This window comes from Anser anser (assembly GCF_964211835.1).
Source record: "Anser anser genome assembly, chromosome: Z".
Taxonomy (NCBI): Eukaryota; Metazoa; Chordata; class Aves; order Anseriformes; family Anatidae; genus Anser; species Anser anser.
The window spans coordinates 76,505,375-76,521,317 of NC_139723.1; the positions used below are offsets into that span (position 1 = coordinate 76,505,375).

Below are 15,943 nucleotides of genomic sequence, written 5' to 3' on the forward strand. Positions count from 1 at the left end.
TACTGAAGTAATATAAAATACGTAGTCTTGGTCAAAATAAGGTAGAGATGTGCTACTAATGAGCCTAACCATTCTAGGTGGTCCTGGCCTTCTGGACCCTTGTGAAAAAGACCCTTTTGATACACTTGCTGTAATGACAGATCAGCAAAGAGAAGATATTACTTCAAGTGCACAGGTAAGGGAAAGTATGTGTAACATTACCAAAATTGAAGGCATTTGTTGTTTGTTTTTGAATGAGGCTATGTGTACATGAATTTTCCTTTCTTATAAGAACATAGTCCAGTGTTTTAGATGATGATCCTGAAGCTAGGCAATGAAAATGTCACTGGAGAGGATGCGGAGCAGTATTGTGTTTTGCACTAAAATAAATGTGACAAGTTTGGAGCACTCCTTTCTATACATGACCATAAGGATGCTCTGTCTACAGCAGTATTCTATTAGATTTAAAATGATGTTGGAACTTAAGATCATACAAATAATTTTGTTTAAATTTCAGTATTTATCCGTTTATAGTAATGACCACTCACCCAGCTGAATAGCTCACTGACTATGTTGAAGTTGAGATGCTGGATTTTGTACAGAGGCAACAAATGTGACGTGCATATATTAATTACTCTGTTGACATTGTGGGAAGCAAAAGGATGATAGTGAGAGCTAAGGATGATAATATCTTACACAGTTTCTTCATTGTTTGACAAAGTACTCAAAACTGACATCTGTTTCTAACTGAAATGTCCTCTTTCTATCCTTTTTGTAGTTTGCATTGAGACTCCTTGCATTCCGTCAGATACACAAAGTTTTAGGAATGGATCCATTACCGCAGATGAATCAACGCTTCAACATCCATAACAATCGTAAAAGGAGAAGGGACAGTGATGGGGTTGATGGATTTGAAGCAGAGGGAAAAAAAGACAAAAAAGATTATGATAACTTTTAAAAAAAAGTTTGTCATTTTATTCTAGGATTGAAGGTGATAAAAAGTCCATTTGTTGCCTTGCTTTTACTTCATTCATAATGTCTGTTTAAAACATCCAAAACCACCTTGGGGATTAGATTTGGAAGAGAACAATCTAGCTCTTCTGTGAGATTCTGAACATTGTAATGGATGTGCTGTATCAGACAAATTATGGATGGAAAGACTACAAATGGAAACTCTGTCATTGGGGAAAAAAATAGTTTGAGGTTTTTACCCTCATTGCATTTTCTTTAAATGTGTTGCTAACTTTAGTAAATTTTCTTTTTTTGTCCTTTTTTTATTATTAACAAGTGCGTTGTCTTATCTCGACTGTATTTAATGCAGCGTTTGTGCTTCTGTTGCTATGTGTATTTTGACATTTTATTTAGAAGTTTTGTTGTTTGCCCTTGACACTAGTTGTATAAGTTACTTTGTGTTAGATAGTATAAACTGTTCCTCTCCCTATTAATATTTCACATAACTTCTTTTTTTTGTAAAGTGAGACTGCAGGATAGTTTTTTTTTCCTAAATGTGAAGGGGTTACAACACAATTATCCTGCCATTTGAGTGCTCAGAATTAAATGTTTTTGCCAATCTTGTGGCATTTGTCTTCTTAGTGTGATATAACAGTGTAATTAAGACAAATTTGTGTTAATCTAATCAAGTTTGCCGTTAGTTGTGCATTAGCAGTATAAAAGCTAATATATACAGTATGGTCTTGCAACAGTTTTAAAGCAGCTGCATAATTGATCAAAGTTTTGCATGATGTTTTTGTTTTTGATAGAAGGGCTTTTAAAACTATAATTTTAGATTAAATGCGTAGTTCTTCGTATGATTGACTTTGTGACATAGCAAGGCCAAAAAATAACTTTCTGAATTTCTTTTCTCAACATATAAGCAGAAGCGGGCATTTCCCATTTAGGCAAGGTTAGTCATTCTTTTCAAACAACTTTGTCAATATGATATTAATGCCTCTCAGCCCTTAAAAAATAAATGTTTGTCATATCAGTGCCTGTGAGGTTATTCCTTATAGCTATTCCTGTATAAAATTTCTGTGATTTTTTTCAATAATTCAAATTTTAAAAGTGAAGTATTACTAAGTGAAGGTTATCAAAGTGAAAACCCAGAAAATTATTTGATGTGGCCATAGTGTATGCTTATGTCTCTTTCAAAAAGCTAAATATAGCAGTGGTGTAAGTAAAGTTACATCATACTGTTGATGTATGCTCTGGTACACAGGTGTGATTTGTTGTCACAGCACTACAGTGGAATACTCGAATAAAAACTAAAATTTATTAAATGACTTAAATCCATTATACACTGGAAACTGAAGTTTCAATTACTCTGTTCAATGTGTATTACGCTTTGTTGCAAACCCATAAAACACACAGATAACATAGACTAACATTCCGGTATCTAATCACTGGCTGTATGAGAGTATCAGGCATCACAAATATCATTTGTTGTTTCTGATACAGTTTATTAAAAAAAACGTTTTGCTCCAGTTTGTGGTTGAATTTATCTTTGACCTTTTTAAATAAGTTTTGGAGTAGGGGGATACTTTTGTCTTGCAACACCCACTGCTAACAGCATGGGTCTATGGAGTGCAAATAAACTATTTTAGAAAATAGAAGGAGTCTTAAAGAAAAATGTTAATACAGTGTTCTTCAAGTATCAGAGTGCAATTTTAAAAGGAGTAGTAGTGGTGAGCAAATAAAGAGAAAACATTCTCATTGTAAGAAAGATTTCTTAAATAATTTCAGTATCAGAAATACAATAATTAGTGTGTGCTTTAAAATTCCTGTTAAAAAATAAATAAATTACACTAGTTTCTGTTGTCCAGCCTTAAGGCATAACTTCCAAGTATGTGCTTGTTCTTAGTCTTTTTTCTTTTTTTTTTTTTAAGAGGAGGATGTCTTGCTGCCATGGTGTCTAGTTAGCCATTACTATTTATTTTGAAAGCTACAGGTGCTATTCGTGTGGCTAGTTCAACTCCATACCAAAGTTTCTTTCCTCATAAAGCTAAAACTTGTCTATTCAGGCATGGGACCCTCAACTTTAGGATTAAAAAGGTCAAAGGTGTATTTTGGATTTCCTGTATTTTTGTTCTGCTGGCTTTTATCTCTTAACCAGTTTCTGGATCTTTTGAAATATTGTATACTTAAAGTGATTCCACATTAAATATGAAGCTGTGACCATGATTTTTGCGCTGTGTGGTGAAGAGTGAATTTCGGTTTCTTGCTGTTTTTCCTCCACATTTTAATGGGCTTTTTTAACTAGGTAACTCCTGGCTCTGGCAAAACAACATTTTAAAATGTACAGAGATAGTTTTGACTTCTAAGTATTACATTGTGTGCTTAGGGAGACAAAACTTCCGTTCTCTTTCTTTCTTTTCTCTGAAGGCTGTAAGCCAGAGTTTTCTAGCCAAAAAGGCTACAAATTAAATTTCTTCTGATAGATTATTTTGTAAATCTTCTAAAGAGTTTTTCATTATTTTTTATTCAGCGTGGTATTTCTCAGACCTTTTCAAATGAAACAGATGACAAATCTTTTGGGGGTGGGGAAGAAATCCAAGGAGTGTCATCTGTAGTATAGTGTTACCACAAAGGTTCTCACAACCAAATAAAAATCAGGCTTAAATCTGTAAGTAGCTGTTAATTTATATTCACCCATTTTGTACCGTTTTCTCATTTGAATTTATGAAAATTGCAATTGTACATATATGTTCATAGTACTGTTTCCAATTGTTCGTTGGACTGCTTTCTGATGTTTACCTTCTGCATTTTAAGAAATGATATCCTAATAATACTTGGCAAGTTTAAAGTTCCTAACAGGGTAAGTGTTCATGATTTTTCATAGCTACCAGATTGGCAGCAGGGGATTTTTGTCATACACAGTGCATACTTTCCCACTTAATGTTGCCTTAACATAACAGCATTAGAAACGGTCATCTAATTAATACAATTATGTTCTTAAACTGTTTTGTAAATCCATGTCTATTAATATTTATTCTGAAGCCAGTGATTAATTAATTGAAGGACAGTTTAAAGCCTGACAGCTTTTAGAGGCTCAGCATAGCTTACATGTATTCAGATACATTCTACATCAATCCTACTTCAAGCTGATGTCCTAAAATCCAAAGACACATAGAAGGTATCAAGAAATATCTATTAATTTTTGAAGTTTCCTACATTTGAAAATGTTAAGTTTGCAGAATGGAGTAGCTGACAAAGAGAAAATAAATCACTTATTCTACAGCAGGTTACTTCATTAAAAAGGAGATTAAAAGTCTTGTTTCTACATGATTCATAAATGTTGCTCCTTACAAAAGCCTTTTTTCTTTCCTCTTCTGCATACTGTGTCATGTTTACATCAATTGTATGCATATGATTAGGAAGCTCTGTCCAGAATATGAGATAACTTTGTCACAGATTTAACTGCAGACATATGTTTAGAATTATCAGTAATTTGCTGGTTGTGCAAGTTAATGGTTTGCTATTAGGACAGGAAGCTGAGCTGTATTGCTGACAATGGAAGTCAGAACATTATGAGAGAGGTTAAGATGCCTGAACACAAGGGTTTAGTGCCATTTTATGTGCTCCTAGGGTATGTGGTGCTGCAAAAGGGGACAGGTTTTGCAGAAGTCTGACTGTATCAGCCAGCCCTGTATGTATAGTTTGGTATGTGACATCTAAAATGGCATTGTTTAGCTATGTATTGCACCATGTATTCATTTCCATGATATAAAAGCGTTGGTATTTTTACCTTTTTAGAGTTCATGCCAGTGTGGTCCAGAGCATTGCCAGTATAGTCACATGAAACAGCTACACCGAGGTTGGATAATCATGGAGAAAGCACTGGCAGTAGCAATGCTGTGTGCTTGTCACAGAAGGAGGGGAAGCTCAAATGCCTGTGATAATTAAATACCATCCCAGTTTCTCCCAGTAATGATGATCATTTTTTAAAGCATCTGTTTTGTGGTTTACTTCTGCCCAAGGCTTTAAGAATATGTAGGAATCATGGTCTACAGCTCCCTCACGAGGGGAGCGGAGGGGCAGGCGCTGAGCTCTGCTCTCGGGGGACAGCGACAGGACCCGAGGGAACGGCATGGAGCTGGGACAGGGGAGGGTCAGGCTGGGGGTTAGGGAAAGGTTCTGCACCCAGAGGGTGCTCGGGCACTGGGACAGGCTCCCCAGGGCAGTGGTCATGGTACTGAGCCTTCTAGAGCTCAAAAAGCATTTGGACAATGCTCTCAGATGCATGGTCTGATTTTTTGGTGGTCCTGTGTGCAGCCAGGATATGGACTTGGTGATCCTTGTGGGTTCCTTCCAACTTGGGATATTGTGTGATTCTACGAATCATTTACTTGACATTTTTTTCTTCCAAGCTATTTTAGTAACATTTTTTAACATACAATGGCTAACTTGGTTGGATTGTGTTCTTACTGCTTAAATGGAGTAAGAAAGCTGCTCTGCCAGCACGAGAGACTAATCGTTTCTAATCATTTACAAAAAACATTTATCACCCATATAAATATTTAACCTGTACAAATGTGCACATTAATTTTCCTGTTTCTTATATTGAGCAATCAGCGTTCCGTGGCCACGTCTCAAGAATGTCACCCAACAGTCTTTTTCCAGTCCCAAGTGTATCGTTTCTGATAATGTAGCTTATTTCAAGTTCATTATGATTTTGGTGCCATTTTGCAGAAACAAGGATGTACACATATTAGCAGGAAAGGTAAGTAGGATTTTAATGAATTATAAGAAAGGGAAAAGAAACTGAGTAAAACAGTATCAGAACAGAACTTGTTAAAGGGGTCCAGTTGAAGAAATAAAATGAGGAAGGCTCTTTGCTGGAGAACTACCGATGAAAGCTAAATGAAAAATTGAAGAAAAGTGATGTCAAGTCATAAAGCAGATGACAACAAATATAGATAGTGCAGGAACATGAAGAGAGAGGCTCTGTCTCATGCAGAGAGAAGGGCCAGTGCAGTTATGTGATTTGCCACCCATGCCAACTACTGCAGTGCTCCACTAAAGCATAAAAGACAAAAAGTGCCAGATTCTTGAGGAGGTTGAGAATGAAATGGTTTAAGCTGGTTACTGCTCATGTGCTAGGACGAAAAGGGAAAGGGAAGATGAAGAGAAGGGACTGACCTTTAATGCATCCATCTTAGTTGGCAGGCAAAGCTGTACATCTGGCATTCATGCCTTGTTCTGCTACGTTTGAGTGAAGGGAGAGTCTGTGAGCAGTGCTTAAAAAAAAATAAAATCGAAAATCAAGATGTTGCACAGCCAAAAAAATGAGTGCAATTTTATGCAGGAAATCAACCGCCTCAGCTGGGCAGATGCTTGAAACGTGTCCGTGTGCTCTGAACGGCAGAGAGCGCTCTTGTCATTAGCAGCAGCTGCCATCTGGAAGGGGACAGTTAATTCTCACATCGCTGTGACAAGTACGAGGCAAAAACTGATCTTTCAGCTACTCCGGTGTTCCTCTCTATTGAGAAAGGGTGCACTTAAAAAAAGAAGAAAAGGCCAAAAAACACTCTCAGTGCATCAAAGTTGCCATGGCAACAAAATCCAATATAAAATCACTGCTAGAGCATAAGAAGAGATCAGTGGTTAGAAGCCCAGGCAGGACTATCTCATGAACAAATTAGAAGTAAATACTTTCTGAGGTAAAAAAAAATGAAACATTCCAGCAAGTAGGTTTGGGAGAAGAGAGATTCATTTTGTTGAGAGTCACTTTGGAGCTGCAAAGAAGAAATGAGCTCTAGAAGTTTTCCCAGGTAAAGATTGATTCATACTGAGAAAGAGGTTATAGAGGAAGACTTGAGAAAATGTGTGTCAGAAGAATCTGTCTTGCAAGTCATTTGGAACAGGAGGAGAGGCATTTTAGATGTAATTCCTGTATGAGGAGACAGCATATTTTTGCATTCTTGCAGCCATTTCTCAAGAAATGTCTTGCAGCTGTGTTTGTTGTCTGCCTCTAGTGCTGTCAGGGTTGAATTCAGGATAATGGATTCAGGATAAGCATTCCTCATATGGCAGTGGTAAATCATAAACCAGGATTCTGGATGCCTCAACTAATGTTCCCAGCATGCTCTCCATTATATCCAAAGGCATAAGATGTGCCAGTTTACAAGCTGCACAACTGATTCAGAACTCGTACGACAAGAGCAGCCAGAGCAGAAGTGTTTCCTAAGGAGCAGCAAAGCAAAATGAGAGAAAGCAAACCTGAATGACATGGGCTTGGAACAAAGCCCTCACAAGAAACTTCTACACACTCCCTCTGCTCTTTTATGTGTTCTTCCTGAGGAATAGTCCCTCTACAAATGTCACCCATGCATTAGGAAAGAAAAAAAAAAAAAAGATTTAAAGTAACTAATTTCCCTGGCAAAACGTTCTGGAGTTCTGGAAGTGCAGGCAAGTGCTGGAGTCCCCAAGACAAACAGCCAGATTTCCAAATACCCATCTGACATCCAAGTGTGCCAAGCCCAGTGCAGGCATCACCATGGACATGTTTTAAGTCTAGAAAGTTTGGTCAAGAAACTTTCCACATGCCTAGAACAGAAAACCACAGTAATTCCAGAGAAAAGTGTTCTAGCAAATGGAAGACAGTTGCTAACATGGAAGAATTTAGGGTTTAGCAGATTCCTTTTACAAGATCTACTTCTTTTTAAATGGTTTGCTCCTTCAAAGATTCATTTTCCTAGCAATATAAAAGTTTACCGTGCTTAGACAAAGGTCATTTTGGAGTCAGGGACAAAAATGGGAAGCTAGATCCAGCCCCTAGCCTCACATTTGTGTTTTACCATTAGTTTCTGCTAAAAGACACATAGCTTTCCTTAATGGGTGAGTTCATGCCTGTTTCTTAATTTATCCATGCTGGCATTTTTAGTTACAGCAACTATATGGGAACTGGGGACGACAGCAGGAGTGTTGGGCTGGATGGCTTCTGTCAATACCCAAGATACACGATTACTGTGAGTCACACATACATTTTTCATTAGGAAATCACAGCCAAGAATATGTCAAGGGCTTAGTAGGCAAATTAAAACAATCACGTTTTGCTTCAGTCATGCACTACATACAATTTTTACTGATGAAGTAGAAAATGGAAGAGACAGGACATTGCTAGCACAAGCTTCAACTCTGTATCTGCTTCACAAAGAGAAGAGGCTGCTGTCTAGAGCAAACACTGAATATTTCTCCCTGCTGGTGCACTGGAACCTGCCTGTCCTGTCTGACTCAGATGCCGGACGGTTCTCTCTGACTTCTCCCAGAGCGAGACCACTCATAGCCAGCAGGAAGAGTACTGCAAGGAACAGCTATTTAGCTAGATGGACCACATTCTCACCTGGTGATGGATAGCTAGAAATCTTCCCCAGGAACTTCCTGTCCGCATTATATTTGGAGAAGTTACTTGGGTGGAAAGAACCTGGGCTGCCTGGTAACTCCAGCAAGGACTCCTTGGCAGCTTTTTCCACCACCCAGCTCAGGGACAGGCTTCCAGACTGGGAGCTGAATATTTCTTTCCTTACCTGGGGTTCATTCCAAGGCAGAAGAACAGATTCAGGCTCTTTGATGCCAGCAGAACCGTATCTACGTTTATCTTTCTTGTTTTCTAACAATCCTTAGCAGGCCACTTTGCCTGCAGGTTGAGAAAAAACAATGTTGGGAGGTGAGCCCTGATGTAACTGCCTCTCATCCAGTCCTGGCATAGGCTTGCTCCTGATGAGGGTGGGCCTTGGCTCACCCTTCATGCATGGTTAGAGAGAAGTCTGCAGCTTGATGTAATTTGGATTCAGAGCCTTTGGAGAATAAAACAGAGGTATACCACACAACAAAGATGACTCAGCATGCCCAAGTAACTGTGTTTGCTTTCAAGAGAGCTAAAAAAAGGTGGAGAACTTCCCTTGCTCCTGTGGTTTTTGTTTCTGATGCACATGCTTCCTTGGGTGATTAGAGATATTAGTTACTTCCTCCTCTCCCACTTAAAGCTAAGAAAAGGAGGTGGTTCTGCTAATAGAAGTGAAGTACTTTGTTCCCTCAATTTTCACAGCTCTCACAGCAATATTCTGCTTTCTATTCTCAAGTTTAAAACATGAAATTCCCAAGTACGTCTCCATGATTCCAGTAAACACTCTGCTTCAGGGTGCGTTCTCAGCAGTGAATGCCTCTGTCCTACTCTTCATTATGTTGTTGTTAATAAAGTCTTGCTTTTTTTTTTTTTTTTTGGCAGATGAACCCCAAGTGGCACGCAAACCTGGTAACTGAGGGGAGGCTCTCGTGGCGTCTCTCTACTGCCTTTTAATACCTGGCTTGACACTTGACCAGGGCTTAAAAATCTCAGTTTCTTCAGTGGGCTCTGGAAGGCCCTTGTAAAGCAAAAACATTTGGCAATTAGGGGATGGACGCAAAATTGTAATGGCCTGCATCACTAGGGCTGAAGGAACTGCTGTTTCCCATCCGAGTCATGACGAATGGCCATGTGGGACCTCCCAGACAGTTTCACTTCAGAAGTTAAAATGCATCTCTTCAGCCACCTTCAGAGAGGAACTGGGCACATCCTGCCCCAGGGCTGAGTCACAGGACGGTGCAGGAGTCATAGCAGGAGGGCTCTGCTGAGGAAAGCTGCTACAGAGCTGCTTTACCTTTACTGGGGATTTTTTTTTTCCATGGTCTGCGTAGTGTCACCCCTCAGACATGCACACACAACCCTCCCCAGAGAAATTAGGTTCTCCCAACAATGAATAGAAAACGCTACTTAAAAATTTAAGTATACAATGCAGCCAGTGGAGAAAGCAAGTGCAACAAAAGGAAAACACAAAAGATTAATATAGGAGGACAGCATTACACAATCTCTGACCATATGCTTAGTACCTGAGAGTAAAAACAAGAGCTCCAAGCTCTGAATGTTACCTTGAAGTTCACTACAAAGGTGCCAGACTGTGAATGAAGAAATCTGAACCAAGTTTGGAAACTAACTCCCAAAGGGCATCTGAGAGCACCTGCAGATGAAACTGTCAATCCAGCACTAAAGCCGTTGTCTTGGAGTCCTCTTTCATCTGCTTCTTGTTTTTATAGAACTGTCTCAATTTATATAAAGCTAAGACTTTTAATATGAAATTGTCTTAACCTGTGTAAAGCAGAGACAGCTGCTGGTTGTTTATGGGCAGACTGATTTGCTGACCTTTACCCACAGGACATGGCAGTACATTTCTCATTTCCATTTTTTTTTTCTTCTGGTAATTTCCAGTAATCTGATATCCAATTTAGGCTTAAGTCTTCTACATTTCAAGCATACTGCTTTCAACTACTTTAATGTGGTCTCATACCTTTTAATATAATAAGCTATGAGTTATTTAATTCAGCAATGCAAATAGGGAGTATCAGACCCACCGCGGCTGATCCCTGGATACTCAGAGTAAATAAAACACTTTTGGGATACCTCCTACCTCCTAAGCATGCATGGCCATCTGTGATGCTCTGGGGAGTATCAGCCCAATTATACCCTAGAAGTATCCAGATTTCTACACCTAAGGGCAATTTCTCTGGTAGTGCCCAGACAGGAGTAAAACAAGAAAAGTCTTACAATTCTATCTGGGTAGCTTTTCTGGAAGAAAGAAGAGGATCAGGAAACGTTCACAAATAGGAGCTTTGTCTTTGTGAGTTTCTCCTTCCAGCTGCCACTTCAAAATCTTTACCTGTGTCACCACTGAAAGTGCAGTCTCCAGGAAGCAGTCTCCAGATCTGGATCCAGCCCTGGTGAGGGCTCCAAGGGGCAGCACAGCCACAGAGTCCTGCCAGTGACTTCCCACCCTGGAACAGAAGCTCTGCATTCCTCTGTGCCTTTGCAGGTCTACAGTAGGGCAAAGTATCCCTCTGTTTTCTTCAAAATAAGGAAATAAGCAGAGATTCAGATGTAGTCATGGATTTTACTGCTCACTTTGTTAAACCTGCCCAACCTAGAAAGTCTGTGGGGAACTGGGAGGAGACCTGTGTCTCCATGAACGTGCACAAAGAGTGGGTCCCAAGCTGGACTCCTCTCTGAATCTCCTTCCTTGGAGTCCTGAAGAATGACGGCAAGGCAGTTCTGCCATCACAAACAATTCAATTAATAGATCTTTGACTTGACTCCAGATCCGATTTGGCAGGAGGCAAACATTCAGACCCTTCCCAAGAGAGGACATATCTCCCAGCAGAAGTGTTGCCACAACACCAGTTTTAAACACCCAGAGGCTACTAACTCAGCCTGCGGGTGGGCTTGGCTCACAGATCAGCAGAAAGGCTGAAATGTGGCATAAAGTCGTATTCGGTGATCTTCGCCAACTGCACTCCAGCCAGTGCCTGGGATAATGCCTTATCCAGGCTGTGTGGGACCCACAAAGCCAAGGCAACCCTGACAAGGACGGAGGAAAAGAAAACAGGAGATACGATTTTTTGTAGCTAAGAAGATCTCTGAAAGAGAACTGATAGGAAAGCTGCAGATGGCTCCTTTGTGGCTCCCCTCCATCAGCTGCTCCACCGATCCCTGGGCACAGCTGGGAATTCACCCCAAGGAATTACTCAAATTCATGGCATGTAAGTTTTTTAAACAAAGTAATCTCTGTCCATGGGAAGAGGGGAGCTGGTCTGTGAGTTTCCCTCCTGCAGATAGCTTTAGAGGTAAATACTGCGATTATATTTTTAGAAGGAATGCAAAATATCAGGAGCAGGTTTTAAAAAAAATAATAAAATGAGGGCAATGAAATACTGGATGTTCTTCACCCACTGTGGACAAGCTAGAATTCAACTCTATATGAAGTTTTACTCACCCATATTTGCATGACTGCCATTGACATGCATCCAAATTTGAATTAATTTAAATGACAGGATTGATATGCTCACTTTTATCATAAAATGGACTGAAAGTTGGTGGAAGCACAGAACTAGACTTGCAATTTGGGAGTTACATGGGATGACAGACAGCAAGAATACACCACCCCAGGAACTGGCTTTGGCTTTTGTGAATACTCCACACAGATCCTGCAGATTTTGAGAGAAAGGGAGAAGACAGTGCACAGAGGTCCTCCGGGGGAGGTGAAAAGGAATGGAACCCCTGGTGCCCTGTAGTTTGTTGGGGTGCAGTGACTTTGGCTGGCAGCTGGCCTTTTCAGACATGTATGAACTTTCCTGAGGGAAGTTACCTTGCCTGCCTTAACAGCTTTGTTTCTTCCATTCTAAAAACATGAAAACCTTCACCAATGACAGCAGGATCTAAATCTGGCCCTCAAACTACTGGAAAAGAGCTTCAAATCTCTTCTGCAGCGGGTTCTGCCCAGCACAGTGGAGTCCTGGGGAGCAAGCCACCAGACAGAGCACTCCTGCTTGCCCCCATCCTCCTCTTCCAAACATCCCCTGCTTATTATTTGGGGGGTGGACACGGGGCTGTGGGGCTATTTGGCTGATGTAAAGTAGTGGCCACATTCCGATTTTTTGGATGCTGGGCTTTTTTTGATGAGATGTTGAAGAATGAATTCCCATGTGCTCTGTGGGAATTAAAGCTCCTTTTGCACTTTCCATCTGAGTTAAGACTCTGGCCCAGTGTCAAAACATCCCTTCCATATGTGCTATGCCATTAAACAGCTGTTTTTTGCCTTAGGCTGCTGTAAAGTCAGGGAGTGCTTTGAGGTAACCCTGCGATTGCCACTGTAATTCCCAACCCTTATTTTTATATATATATATAATATTATCCTCTTTCTTTGCATATATCCCAGTTTTTCCCTCCCCCTGGACTTACACCAACCAGTGTAATTTCACGGGCCATGCAGCCGAGAGCAGATGCAGCGCAGAGGAATGGGGTGGGAGCAGCTGTGGGGAGAAACACGAGAGCGTGGGATGACGCAGCAGGGCAGCCCTTGTTGTGAAACTGCTAATGAAACCTAGCCTCCGAGTTTTCTGGGGTTTGGGGTGGTTTTTTATTCATTCATTTATTTATTTATTTATAGGCAGAAGGCGGTTAAATCCAAAGGGCTGCTCATTCTTTGCGCTTGGGCTGAAGCAAGGGGAATTAATTTCCTTCTGAATTGCAAGTCACTACATTTTAGCTCTATAAATGCTGTCTCAGGACTGCATGCACTTCTTTTTCCTTTACTTTTTGCACACCCGCGCTTGGGGTAGATAAAGAGAAGTACTACAGCAAAAGCAGTGGGAGGAAATGAGACGTGCTTATCGTTAATATTTCATATGTTGTGGTGTTTTTTATTTCAAATAAAACCTTTTGATGCTCACGTCCTACAGCCTAGTGACACTTGTAAAGCATGCTTTATTTTGGGGGGGGAAAAAAAATTTCCATAAAGTCTACCCCGCATGCAAATCTCCGCCTGAGCAGCTCTTGTTTCAGCGGCGGGGCACCCCGCCCCGCTCACACACCGCACCTCAGCCTCCACCAGCACCCGAGCAGCCAGGGGTTAATTAACAGCGCTAATTACCCGCTGCGCAAAGGCGGCACCGACGCGGGCCTTCAGCAATAGGAGGAGGGCGCGCCCGTGACTGATGGCGGCGGTGCCCAGTGAGGGCGGGCGGGGCGGGGAGGCGGTGCCTCACAAAATGGCCGGCGGGGGCGGTTACGTGCGCCGGATGCCGCCGCTGCTGCCGCGGACCCGCTGAGGAGAAACCCTGGGGAGTGGCGGCGCCGCCGGCTTCTGGGGCGGTTGGGCGGCCGGAGCCATGTTGAGCAGCGGGGCCAAGGCGGCTAAGCCGTCCTTCGTGTCCTACATCAGCCCAGAGGTGCGGGGCGGAGCGGGGCTGGCGGGTCCCCGCAGCGGCGGGGAGAGCGGGTCGGGGGCTGTGAGGGGCTGAGGGGGCTACGCGGGGTTGTGGGGGTCCTGCGTGGGACTGTGGGGTCTCCTTGGGGTGTCTTCCCTCAGTCCCCTTTCTTACAGAGCCTTCTGTGGGTGCTTTGGCTCGAGTGGCTCTAGGTCTGTTCACTGAGGGTGTATTGTCAGTGCTGTTAGCTCAGCGCTGTGGTTGGGCTATGTTCGTTCTTATAGCCGGCAAATAACAGTTGTCCGGGAAGGTTAATTTTCGTGAAAACTAGCTGTTTGTCCTTGTGTTTTTTGTTCTTCCTTCAGGATTCTTTGTAATCTGTGCCACAGTGATTCTTGTCAGCTTCTATCCCTATCCTCGTGATAACTACAGGAAAATATTTTTGTTATCTTGTTAATTAGTACTGGGTTTATCACTGATAGAACCTTGAAGAATCTACTGTTTTATTTTTCAATGTCTCTGAAACACCCATGCGTTTATTACAGCCTGTTCAAGGCAACTGTGCTGTTTAAAGCTTATTTTCTTATTAGTGGTAGCAATTTTGTTTTTATAGTCTTCTCTTTCTTTTTCAGCCTGATGACCTGTAGTCTTGTCATTTTACTTCAAAAGCTTTCTATCTTCTTTCTATACTCCCTGGTGAAAAGGGATATAAAGAATAGGTACAAAGATTTCTTGAGTCTGTGAATAAATCCATGTGAAGTCAGTCTTGCATTTTAGGAAGGTGTTTACATAGTACAAACACACAAAAATCTTTATGCTCTGGAAACTGAATTTTTATGAAGGTAGGAGCTTCAGTTGTTGGACTTACTGAAAGATATTTCACCACTAAAACAAGCATGCTGGATGATCAAACTTGACTGAAGAAAACAGCCAGCAGGAAAAGTTGCAAGTCAAACATATGTAGTATGGTAAGGCACCAAACAATAAAGAGTGCTTTAACATGATGGTAACTACTGTAGTGCAACTCCTCAGGTCTTGATGGCTGCAGGAACAATAATGAAGGCACTTAAATTGGAAGATGAAGTTCTTAGTGAAATATCCTGATGTAGCAGAGCTTGCCCTCATGTGCTTTTTATTTGTTCCTGTTGCTTTTAATCATCTCCCTGATGCACTTATGTTTAAGAAGTTCATTGGCTATTGCAGTGGAAGCTTTGAAATACAGCCATGACTTCTGCCACAAAACTACCATCTTTTTGCAGTGCCAAAAAGCTCCTTGAAACTGAGGTCAGATGCTGGTAGCAACTAAAGCAAGTTTAACTCATTGCCCTGTCAGGCACTGCTGCCTTTCTGACAACCTATAATTGCCTTATGGTATGGTTGCACAGGAAGCTGAAGACTTGAGTGGTTCTTACAAGGATCAGAAATACAACTTTAGAGATATGGGGAAACCTGTTGAGGTTATTTGGGGATCTGGAAAAGCATGGTAGCTATGCTAAAATAAGCAGAAGTGATTATCTGTCAAGGAACTGTATTCTGTGTAAACATGAGAACCGCCTCCTGAACACAAATTTTCTGTTTTAACTGCCATTTAGTTGAGTTTTAAAACTGGGACTGGATTGGTAGAACAGTGGAAATACTTCAGTCCTCTTAGTTTGGTCAACTGGTAACTGTCATCAAGGTAATGTAATTGCCATGCTAGGGCAGATGTTAGATAGCCTGCTTCTTTCAGTAGTAGATGCTCAGGGAAGTGCATGCGTGACAGATGTGTTTAGTGTGGTCCTTCCTCTGGTAGACTCTGTCAGAAGGTGAGAAAGTGCAGTTCAGGGTCTTTGAGAGCTTAAGGATATATCGAGATAGAATCTGAGTTCGTGGTGGGCTTGTCTGTGAACGTATGGGGCTTTGCCTTGTCTCTCTTTATGCTTCTGATTTGTAACAGGACTTTCTGTCACCCCCGATGCAATACAGAGCAATATAGTAGTGTTCTAGTATAGTCCTTCATGTTGCAACTTTCAGATTCATTGGGCTTGTCCTCATTTGCCTAGAAAGTTGTTTGAGACCTTGCTCTAGGTTAAGGGAGCCCTGCAAAAAGAAAATGCAGCAGGCAGAGCTGAGTTTTGTTCTAGCCCTGGCTTGTTTAGTCTCCGTTCCTCACACCTGAGGGACACATGACGTAGTGTTCAATAAAATCAAGTTACCTTTAAAATGCATTTGGTTTTTGTTTGAATATGAAGAA

At 41.3% G+C, this 15,943-nt stretch overlaps 2 protein-coding genes and 1 long non-coding RNA gene across 4 annotated transcripts in view; 2 read left to right on the plus strand and 1 right to left on the minus strand.

Annotated features, from left to right (window-relative positions):
• ZFR (zinc finger RNA binding protein) overlaps nucleotides 1–3,156 on the plus strand; it is a 43,810-nt gene extending 40,654 nt beyond the window's left edge. For both annotated transcript variants that reach the window (XM_083816716.1, XM_083816717.1), the window contains exons 19-20: nucleotides 78–175; nucleotides 758–3,156. In XM_083816716.1, coding sequence (XP_083672842.1) covers nucleotides 78–175; nucleotides 758–937 — 278 coding nt within the window. In that variant the 3' untranslated portion in view covers nucleotides 938–3,156. The remainder of the gene's footprint in view (nucleotides 1–77; nucleotides 176–757) is intronic.
• LOC310889358 lies at nucleotides 2,819–13,413 on the minus strand. The gene is made up of 2 exons (XR_014576542.1): nucleotides 9,883–13,413; nucleotides 2,819–6,212 (listed from the first exon to the last, which is right to left on the minus strand). It is a non-coding gene; the product is annotated as an uncharacterized lncRNA (long non-coding RNA).
• A 121-nt stretch (nucleotides 13,414–13,534) lies between these two features.
• The window catches only part of MTMR12 (myotubularin related protein 12), a 32,649-nt gene continuing 30,240 nt past the window's right edge, over nucleotides 13,535–15,943 (plus strand). Inside the window, exon 1 of the mRNA XM_083816718.1 lies at nucleotides 13,535–13,731. Within this exon, the coding sequence (XP_083672844.1) occupies nucleotides 13,672–13,731 (60 nt within the window). The 5' untranslated portion in view covers nucleotides 13,535–13,671. The remainder of the gene's footprint in view (nucleotides 13,732–15,943) is intronic.